Genomic DNA, 11,238 nt, shown 5'->3' on the forward strand with positions numbered 1-11,238 from the left:
AGGTCCAACGGAAGTTCCAGCGGTATTTGATAGATGTGTCATCATTTGCTCCCAATATCCGGAGGGGCTCTGGCCAACGGCGCTTCCGTAATAGAGTTCGGTGCCCATGTCATCGTAGTTAGGGCATTGTGGTTGAGTGAATTGGGGACGATATAGTTGCCCAAATTGGGTCATTGAGTCGTTTTGGAAACAAAGCAATGGTTTCTGGGGCGACTATAGTTAAACAATGATTGGGTGTTATTGATGGGGGGCTACGATGAAGTGACCCATATGAATCATCTGGGCTATAGACAGTTGTGGTTGCGGGGTTTGATTCTTGGTTTTGTGTTTGAGTGAGAGGTATGAATGGATTGCGACGTTGGATGGTTGGTTGTTGGGTGGTTGGCATGAACGGGTTGCGATGTTGGGTGTTTGGTTGTTGTGTGTATGTGGTTGGTTGATGTTGTATGGTTGGTTGTTGGGTTTGGGTGGGTTCACATTGGTGTTGGGTGGTGAATTGTTGTGGGGCATACGATGACGAAGCATGTTGGCGTGGATCCATCAAATACCGCGGCTCAGATACAAATTGTTGAGTTGTTACCGATCTAAACCATGCCATATATTTTGTTGAGTCGGTCTTGCACCATGGATATCTGGTTCGTTCAAGATGTGTTGTCTTTGATTCCTCTATGGACGACACATGTCTTTTGCAAAGTCTCTCCAATCAGAATAATCCCATTGTGCATCAACCCTTTTTTGATGTCAATTCCCCAAACACGTGGGAGATTCTGGAATCTGTTGTAGCATTCAGAACTGCAGTTTGACCCGGTCACTCTGGTGCATTTCCACCATAGTGAATCGGATAACCGGTGTCTTCGTTGTCCAAACTGCAGCATCGTCATGGTTCACATCATGATCCAGATCCAGATATGGCCTCCAGAAAAACTGTAAAACAATACGAAACGATTAGATGGAAAATAATTTGAGAAGTATTTTTAAATTAAAATATAGTTGGGTAGGATTATTACATCGTCATGTCCAATGTGGTCCAATAGATTTCGATAGACTACAATAGCGTGTTTCAGACACCTATTGTAGTTCATTCCCCTTACTGACCACCTAAGATAAAAAAGAAGTGAAAAATATTATTTACTATTAATTATAATATAAAATATAATTAACTAAATGGTGAATGGTAAAGTGTTAGACTTACATGGTTGCAAACGGGAACACGAACGGGCGCTCATTTATCGGGGCGAGCGACGACATTCTTGACCAGCCCCAAGCTTGAAGCAAATACGCACATGAAAAAAAATATAGGTATTCTTTTTTGTAGTTCTATACATTGCACTATATAGATGGGTCAATACAGCTGAACCCTAACTATAAGTGTTTACCTTATTAATGTTGCATAATAAAGGTAAATACATTATATTTACAAAATTACCTGTACTTTCTGGAAACAAAAAATTATCAAATAAAATCATCATATACAACCAAGCTTTTATTATTTTCTCATACTCGGTTGAATCGTCGGGAATTACTATACTGGCATAATATTGTTGAAGGTATTTTAAACTTATACCTTGCCCCCTTGCTTGACCGGACGTGTCTCCCTCAGTTTTGTCGTCTAGCAAATGGGCACCCAATAATTCATTGCAGATATTGTTGTCTTGGTTAACTCGATCATTCACTGCCTTTCCATCTATACGCAGACCCAACAACATGTACACGTCCTCAAGTGTGACGGTACACTCACCAATCGGAAGGTGAAATGTGTGGGTCTCGGGTCTCCACCTCTCCAACAAAGTTAGAATGAACTTGTAGTCCACCGAGTACGAAACAATGTTGAGTAGATTTCCAAATCCACATCCTCTAATATATGGTTCTATTAAAGGATCGTGGGGTACATATTCATGTACACGACATCTAAACCGCTTTGGATCCTAATAATAAAAAAGTAAGAAAATGCAATTAGAAGAAGAAATACATAATCAACAAGCACAACTCTATAAGAAGTAAGAAAAACATAGATAACAAAGGTATAAGACTAAAAATAGAAAAAGTAAAAAGAGAGAGATGACATACAAATGTCGATATATTCTCGAGCGTGCCTCTATGTTCATCGCCCATAGTCAACAAAGACATGATTTGATTTTGCAAAGCTTGAGTGTGGTAGAAGAAACAAGTGTGGTAGAAGAATATAATTGAGTATTGATGAAGATGATTTGATATTGTTGATATGAGAGGCTATTTATAGATGAATGAGTGAGTAGGTTTGCAACCTAAGATGAATGTGATTGGTTGCATGGAATGGCAAGAGAAGACAAGGGAATGACTAACTTCAGAAAGCATGTGAGAGATAGCATGTGAGGAATCTCTTCTAGGCGCATGTGAAGAATCAACATGTAAGGGAAGATGCGCCATTCCTCTTGGAGCCTACATGTGATTCTTCACATGCAAGGAAGAGGCTCCCTTCCTCTTGGCGCCTTAGTGTAGGGCAATGGGAAGGGGCGCCCTTCCTAGTGGCGCATAAGACCAATTTTTGTGAAGAGGCACCCATCCTTTTGGCGCCCCAGTTATTTTATGGCGCCTAGGGAATGGGCGCCTAGGTGGGAATCTCAGGGCTCAGGCGCATGTGTGTTCTTGTCACTCTTTTCTCTGCATGGTTGATTCTTTCTACTACATGCATGGTCAAGTTTGTACAAACAATGACCAAGTTATCAATGCAACGACCAAGTTAGCAATGAAACATTATTTATGTTGTGTGGATGAACAACTTAGCAATGCATTCAATTCGCTTAAAGATATCTAAATATTTAATATTTCAACAAAATGTCTTCCACACAACATTACATGATCAGTGCCCATGTCGAAGGTGAAATATTTGATCATCAGTTGTTCGGTTTTTGTTTTCGAAACACAGAGGTAACTCGGTTTACAATAAATCGACGATCAAATTTTTCACATATGAAAAAAAGAATAGAAAAGAAATTGCAATGCAGTAATGTGGGCCAAATCATCTATAAAAATCCGGTTTGGTTTGTAGAAAACCAGGTTAAATTTTATCAGAAGAAGATTCGAGATGATAATGATATTCAACATATGTTTGTCAGTCACAAACAATCTCGTTACAACGATATAGAGTTGTATATATTACCACATCAACAACAGGTGTCTCTGTACATTGATCAGTCACAAGTGTTTTGTGAGACTGATGACGGACAAGCTGAGGTGAATGTTCTAGATGACAAAGAAGAAGAATCTGAGATCATGGTTGATTCGATGGTGAAGGCTGAAGAGGAAGAGGAGTCAATACCAACAAGTTATGTATACTGCCCACCCCAACAGATGACAAGGTTAAATTTGGGTTCAGATGAACCTTTAGCAGATGTATGGTACAATCCTTACGTGCAGATGCAAGGATCTTTGAAACAAGGAGACACATTTCGCACAAAAGAGGAATGTGTAAGAGCCATTAAGAAATTCCACATGCAACTATCAGCTGATTTCAGAGTTGACAGAACTGACGCATCGAGGTATAAAGTTTATTGTCCGAATGAGCACTGCCTTTTTATGTTGTCAGCTTCGTACCGGAAGAGGAGCGAGTCTTGGGAGATTGGATCAATGGGTCCAGATCACACATGCATGCTGACAAACCCAATCCAGGATCATCGTAAATTAAGCTCTCAGTTAATATGTGATGAAATATTATCTGTTATTAGCGACAATCCCTCATTAAAGGTGAGTACAATAATCTCGCATATTAGGGCAGAGTACGAGTATACTCCATCATATAGGAAGGCATGGATAGCTAGGACAAAATCTATTGAAAAAGTGTTTGGCAATTGGGAGGAGTCTTACAAACAACTTCCAAAATACTTGTTGGCTCTGATTGCACGTTGCACCTCAGCCTAACTTATGTTTGATCTCCGACAGACACCCATCAATCATCAGTGCATATAATAACATTGACAACGGCTGGCAAAATCCTCCTTCGACGCATGTGTTATGTAATAGACATATTGCTCAGAATTTCATGCGGGAAATCAAAGATAAGACGTTGCAGAAGAAGGTTGTCAATGCAGGTTACGCATTATCAGAACCTTCTTTCAAACACTACCGCAAGGAAATAAGATTGTCAAACGAAGATGCGGTACGGTGGATCCATGGTATTCCTTTGGAGAAGTGGACTAGGGCATACGACAACGGTCAACGTTGGGGCCACATGACAACAAATCTTGTGGAATCAATGAACTCTGTCTTCAAAGGCATCCGTAACCTACCAATAATCTCTTTGGTGCATGCTACATATTTCAGGCTAAGGGCGTTGTTTGAAACCAGACGCTTAAAACGGAGTTCAGTGTTGCAATCTGGACAGTTGTTCAGTGATGCTTCGATGAAATTCATCAGACATGAAGCTGCCAAAGCAAACACACATGTGGTTACGGTCTTTGAACGAAGTAAAGGTTGGTTTAGTGTTGTCGAGTCCATGGATCACAATTAGGGCATGCCGATGGGACAGTACAGAGTCGAACTAGATAGAGGTTAGTGCGACTGCAGAAAGTTCCAAGCCTTTCGTACCCCCGCTCCCATTTCCTTGCGGCATGCTCAAAGGTTCGAAGGGATCCATCATACTTGTTATCTGAAGTTTACAAAATCGTCAGTCTTTCAAATGTTTATAAAATTAGTTTTTTCGTAGTGGCAAAAGAGGATTATTGGCCAGAATATCAAGGGGACATCGTCTGGCACAACGAAGTTAAGCGAAGGAAGAAAAAGGGTCGCCCAAACAGCATCCGAATTCGAACCGAAATGGATACGGCGAACAAAATGGTTAGACTATGTAGTTCATGCCGTCAACTAGGTCACAATCGTAATAACTGTCCTAGTGTTAGAATGAGCACAACCAGATAAATTTACATGTACCTCTATTGCAATATATGAAAAATTAAATTTATTTCATATTAGACGTATGTCACGAAAGTACCATTGCATAAACAGTAACACATATAATTATAACAAATACAAGAACTATGCAATTACAACCAGCAAAACAATTTTGAACATGTAATGCATCATCCTACGAGCGTCTTGGTCTGTCTTAATATCCACCAATTCGCGTAATTCTCCGTGTTGGTTGAACGTGGACACAACCCATTGTATTCTTCTAATTCGTTCACCCTCTCCAATTTCTCCGTCTAACCAACTGTACAACGTCCGATTAAGACGTTCAAACATATTTGTGTTCCAAAGTCGAATCTGTACCGGAGCCGCAACGGCAGAAAATATTACATCAGCACTTTGTTTTTGAATGTATGCAGACATTGTTGAAACAGGGAAAATTGAAATTGATGGTGGTTGAATTGTATTAGGAGATGAGTTTGAGTGAAAAATATTGCATCCAATGCGTGGTATTTATAGAGACGGACAAAACATGTGGGCGCTTGAGGGATTGATGCCCACATGACCATCACATGCAGCCAGATGAATTAGCGCCCACACAACCAAATGCACCTAGGCGCCACTAGCATTGACGCCTCCTCATGAGGCCCAATGCAGGCGCCACTAGTATTGGCGCCTCCTCATGAGGAGCGCAGTGCATGCACCAATGCTAGTGGCGCCTCCTCGTGAGGAGTGCAATGCATGCGCCAATACTATTGACGCCTCCTCTTTATGCATTGGGGGTGCCCCAGTTCATCTGACGCATCCTCTACCAAACCTGGTTATTTTGATAATTTTTTTAAATAATTAGTTATTTTGCAAAAAAAATAAAAATAATTATTATTTTGAAAAAAATTCCAAACTTTTACCTACTTCCTCTTCAAGAACACCCATATTAATCCTATTTGAATCTGCTCAAACTTCAACAAAATTCAAGAAACCGATATCCTGAATTTCACAAAACTCCCAATATCTTTATATCTGAGTACAATTATCGTACTATGTAATCAAGCTTCATGTTAATCCTATTCATAGAGGATGTGAACTCTACTATTTTCATTAACTTGTGCCATAAGACAATGATTCAATTAGTAAAAAATATGAGCATACAAAAGTATATAGACAATCATGAATATGGTATCTATCGGTTATATATAACTGTCAACTGAATATGGTTTCAGAGTTATAGATATATCCAAAACCAACAATGCTTAAAACCAATAGTACAACAGTAACAATTGACCCCAAACTCCATATAATATAACTATACTTAATCCGATTCAAAGCCATAATTCAGAAAGAAAGGAAATAGCATAACAATAACCAATTTCTTTTTCTACATATCATTACAATGACATTCAAGATTAGCCCATGGTTCAAAAAGTTACAGAATAATTAAACCTATAATTTAAAGCCTAGTGTCGAGGGTGAGGCACAAATTGGTATTATTCTCCAGCTCAGCCAAGTGATTATGCATGAAAAGGATACCACATTTTCTCTGGGAGAAGCAATTTAAGCATTCTAAGAGAAACTTGAGAAATACTCATCAATCTGCATAAAAATGCTCAGTATACATCAAGGAGTAAAGGTAATCAGAAGAACTGTTACCCATGGTTTTAAACTGCTTTCCACAAGAACGGCGACAGTAATTGTGACTACAAGTCTACAACCTATGCTTTTCAAGATCTCAACAACCACATCAAATCCAGCTATATCTGACTACAATATTCTACATATTAAATATCATAACATAACCACCACAACTGTAATTAAAAACCTTACTTATATGATAACAAGATGTGCATAAAGTAAACCAGAGTGTTACAATTTGATTACATTACATGTTTTAACTGAACCAAAATAAAAAACATAACGAACAGGCTTTTCCTTTCTGTTTTATAGGTAAACTGAATGCTAAATTAAGTCGATAAATAAGAGACTCGTCTGTCATCATTAATTAACTATGAAAATATGGAATACACAAAAATGCTCATCACCAATTCACCACCACTATCACTAATTACTACCACAATAACTAATAACTAACATGTGCTTGTGATCAAAACCATAAACACATCCAACCAAGCCAACAACATATAAACAATTTCATCAATTACACCATATCTCGATAAAAACAAAAAATTGCCATTTAGATATATGAAACAGTGGCACATATATAGACACGACACACAGGACTAGTTGAATAATGCGGTAATGCGGAATACCAAACACACACCTTCAATCTGAAGTGTCAATGCTACATAGTCATGATCAATCATCATTATCATGATCACTCTCATCACTGAAATACCCAGCTTTCTTCCCTTTCTTCTTCGTCTTGTTGTTGTCCAAACCCTCATCATCATTTCTGTTTTTCCCCAGCATCCTTTCACCCGCTTCATCATCCACAACAGAAGCCCAATTATCGTCAAACTGCTCCGCAGCAATCCGACCCTCCTCCTCCTCATCATCATCACCTTCCTCCTGCCCATCCCTATCCCTCAGCCCACTAAATCCACATCGCGGCTTCTTAGGCTGAGGCCGCGGCCTCGGCCCCAACTGATTCTTAGGACACTCATACGACAAATGACCATGCCCCCCACACTCATAACACAAAGCAGTCTCAGTATTGTACACGCGCTTCTGAATAAACTCCGGAGCACGTCCATTATCAGCAGCAATAGAAGCAGTTAGAGTCCTTCCATTGAGAATCTTCTTATTCATCTCCGCCACGACGCGTTGGGCGTCATTACGAGAAACGAATTGGACAAACGCGACACCGCGGCTTAGGCGCGTGTGACGGTCTTTGAGAAAGGTTACACGCGCGATGCGGCCGAAAGTAGAGAAGAGCGTATGGAGATCGGAGTTTGTTGGGGAGTAATCTAGATTAGAAACGTATAGCGTCGATTTTGATGGTGCTAAGGGTTCACCTGTTCCTCCTATTGATGATCCTTTGTTGTTCGGTTTTGATTGGGGTTGATTACTGGATGTGGTGCCGGTGGTGGTGTTGGGGGTTGAGGACGAAGCGCAGTAGCGGTAGTAGAAAACGTCGTCGTCTTCATCGCTGTCGCTGTGTTTTCGTTTGTGTTTCTTCTTGCTTGACATTTTTTTCGGTTCAGGTTTTTTGTTTCTGGCAACGGTGTTCGGTTTCCGGCGACGGAATTAGTTCTCCGATGCTTCTTTAATCTATAGAGGAAATCTGAGAGTGGAGAGATTCTATAATGCGTTTGAGAAACCCTAGAGAAGTGAAGCGAAACTCCAAGCGGATCTGGACATGGATCCGGATATTTTGGATTGGTTTTATATATGGTTTTATCCATTCTTATTTTTTTATAAGCAGTACTATCCATATGTAAATGGACAACTTGCTCACCGCCAGAGTACTTGTAAAGATAGCATAAAAGTAAAAATTATTATGTTTTAATAGTTTTTTATTTAATTGGTCAGCCACCCATCTGCATATATAAATTTTAATAATTTTTTGTTAGTATGATGCTAGATTTTTTAAGACAAAAATTTCTAATTCGTTAGATATAAAATTTTATTATATTATTTTAGATTATATTTTAATATCTTAAGATAAATAGAGTTATTGAAATTTAGCAAAAATAGAATAGAGTGAAATAGAAATTTTATTACTTTATTATTTGAATAATTAGCGATAAAAACAAAGTAAGTTTTTGATTCTGCTCATATAGAAGAGAAACAATACTGATGGAAAGTGATGAAAATTTTCATTCTACTCATATTAAAGGGAACAATACTCGTAGAAAGTGATCAATACTAGTAGAAAGTGATGTAATTTTTTATTCCTCATATCTAAGGGAAACAATGCTAATGAAAAGTGATGAAATGAAATAAAATAGAATAATAAAATTTTATTATACTGGATCTGATTTTAATTAACTCAAACAATGTAATCTTATTCTATTTCATCTCATATCACTTCATATCATCTCATTGCATCAATTTAAGCAAAACCTTAGTCTAATAACTTCAGTTTCACAACATTTAAAAACTCTTATGTAGAATTTGTCCAGAATTGAAGAGGACTCATCTCTTACTAGAAACTCAACAATTAATTTGTTTTCAAAAGTAATGCTTTATTTATACGCTTAGATTATGTTTGGACATCTTAAAATGAAGATATAAGAATAAAAATGAACATAGTGAATCAACAAAATTAGAAGTACATACGATTAAAATGCATCAAAATCGATGACATCTTTATAAATTTATTGAACTTTTCGCATTAGACTTTTTTCTATTGTATTATTTTTCAACATCATTTAATTTCTAGAACTCATGCATCCTATCCAAAAAAGCAAAGTTCTCACTCAAATGTTTCTTCCTTAAGACGTTCTCTCCATTCTACGAATGTTGGTGGTAGAGGATACCCTCGTTTCAAATAAGCTTGTATAAAATGCATCTTAGTAGAAATCTGTCTAATCAAGACAACCCGGCCATTTAAATTATTTGGAGGGCAACTTAGCAGAGGGAAAACGATTTACGAAAAACTATGTCTTGTAAACTAAACTAAAACTCAGTCATATACATTTGATATAAGATGACTCATTTCAGAAAAATTCATCCACTTTATTGTTGTTGTGGGGACACCAATTTTACTAAGAATCAAAGGATTTTGAATAACTTGTATTTGTGCATTAGTCATATAGAGTCGCATGTAATTGTCGCACCTTAAAAAAAGATGATAATGCGATCCCTCGCGATAGGACGCGGAAAAAAAATGTTGTTCGAAACAGAGTCGCCACCGAACTTTATTTATTCCAATGAAGGAATAGGAAAATATCGAGAAAACCTTTAGAAATAAGAATAATGGTCGTCGCAACCATATTCGGGTTCGGGAGTCGATTACGCAAGGGGAAGGTATTAGCACCCCTCACGTCCGTTGTACTCAACAGGAACCTTTTAGTCTGATTTTGCTATTTGATTGTTAATTGACTGTTTATCTGCTTGCTTCGAGTAATTAGAATTGATGATAGATGTGGATGAAGACCTCAGGATGGGGGGAATGAGAGGTTTTTTATTAGTGTGCTCGCGAAGATACAACAATCTCCTGCCTACGTATCTGTCGCAATCTGAAAAATACAGTGCGCGAAAAAAACAACCGGCGAAAGAAAATGACAGAAGAGTCGCCACCGTGCGTTATTCATCCCAAAGGAGGGAAAGGAAACGCTCGAAGTAAACCTGAAAAGAGGAAAGGAAAAGACAAGGTCTCGCAACCAAATCTTGGGTTCGGGAGTCGGTTATGCGAAGGGAAGGTATTAGCACCCCTACGCATCCGTAGTACTCTACGGGATCCACTTATGCGGTTTCTGTTTAAAGGGTATGGTTTTGCCTAATGTGCTATTTACTAAAAAGGTTAAGAGAAATGGACTCGCGCGGATGTCGCATCCACTGCATACGTATCTCATATGAATATGAGAATCAGAGTCTTCGTAGCTCGGCTGACCTATGGGTTGGGGGTAATTGTGCTCGCTAAGACATCGCGTCTTATGCCTACGTATCTCATCTGGAATGAGAATCAGAGCAAGACGTAGTTCGACTAACTACGGGGTTATGGATTATGTTACGGGGTGAACAACGTTACTACGCAATCTACCGGATGCTCGACCTTTGGAGACTTACTCGCCTGTAGTAGAAGGAGTAAACGTGTTGCTTTGGGTTTTAGGTTTTGTTTGCGTTGTAGGAACGCGCATGCAAAGAGGAAGTCCTAGGCGGAGGAACAGTGCTACCTAAATTGGCATGCAAACGGGAGACTATGCGAAGCCTCGCATCCTATGGGGAAACAATCACATCACACAAAACATATATCTTGAAATAGAAAAAATGCCACCAAGGGGCTCAAACATTGCCTCCTATCGAGGTCTTCCAGCTAAGAAACCGTAGAAATAAAAGGGAAGAAGTAAAATACCACACGGATCAAGATCCGAAGTTACAGCAATTAAAGGATAAGCAACCCTGAGATTCTCCCAAGCTGATGCCATCAAAGAAAACCAATCAGTACGGGAAATCGGAATAAACCTCCGGAGGGTATCCCTGCGAGAATATGTGAGCCCTCACAAAAACTCAACAAAAGGGGTTAGGCAAACAGGATTGAAATCAAAAGATAACAAGGCCATGGCAACACAAAGAACAGGTTAGAACAAAACGGAATAAAGCAGATACTGTCACATTCGCGACTGCTTCGCCTAGCGAAAGCCTAGCGAAGCTTCGCTGCGTGCTCGCCTAGCGAAGCGGCTAGCGAGCACCTGCGGGATTTGGATTTCCCATTGGTACCTGCACGATGTTAAAGAT

At 39.0% G+C, this 11,238-nt stretch overlaps 1 protein-coding gene across 1 annotated transcript; it reads right to left on the reverse strand.

Moving 5' to 3' along the window:
• Window positions 1–7,191: 7,191 nt before the first annotated feature.
• LOC127137474 (U11/U12 small nuclear ribonucleoprotein 31 kDa protein) lies at window positions 7,192–8,025 on the reverse strand. Its single transcript, XM_051063932.1, has one exon. The coding sequence runs from the start codon at window positions 8,023–8,025 to the stop codon at window positions 7,192–7,194; it is 834 nt and encodes a 277-aa protein (XP_050919889.1).
• Window positions 8,026–11,238: the final 3,213 nt, after the last annotated feature.

Source organism: Lathyrus oleraceus, chromosome 4, assembly GCF_024323335.1.
Source record: "Lathyrus oleraceus cultivar Zhongwan6 chromosome 4, CAAS_Psat_ZW6_1.0, whole genome shotgun sequence".
NCBI classification, from domain to species: domain Eukaryota; kingdom Viridiplantae; phylum Streptophyta; class Magnoliopsida; order Fabales; family Fabaceae; genus Lathyrus; species Lathyrus oleraceus.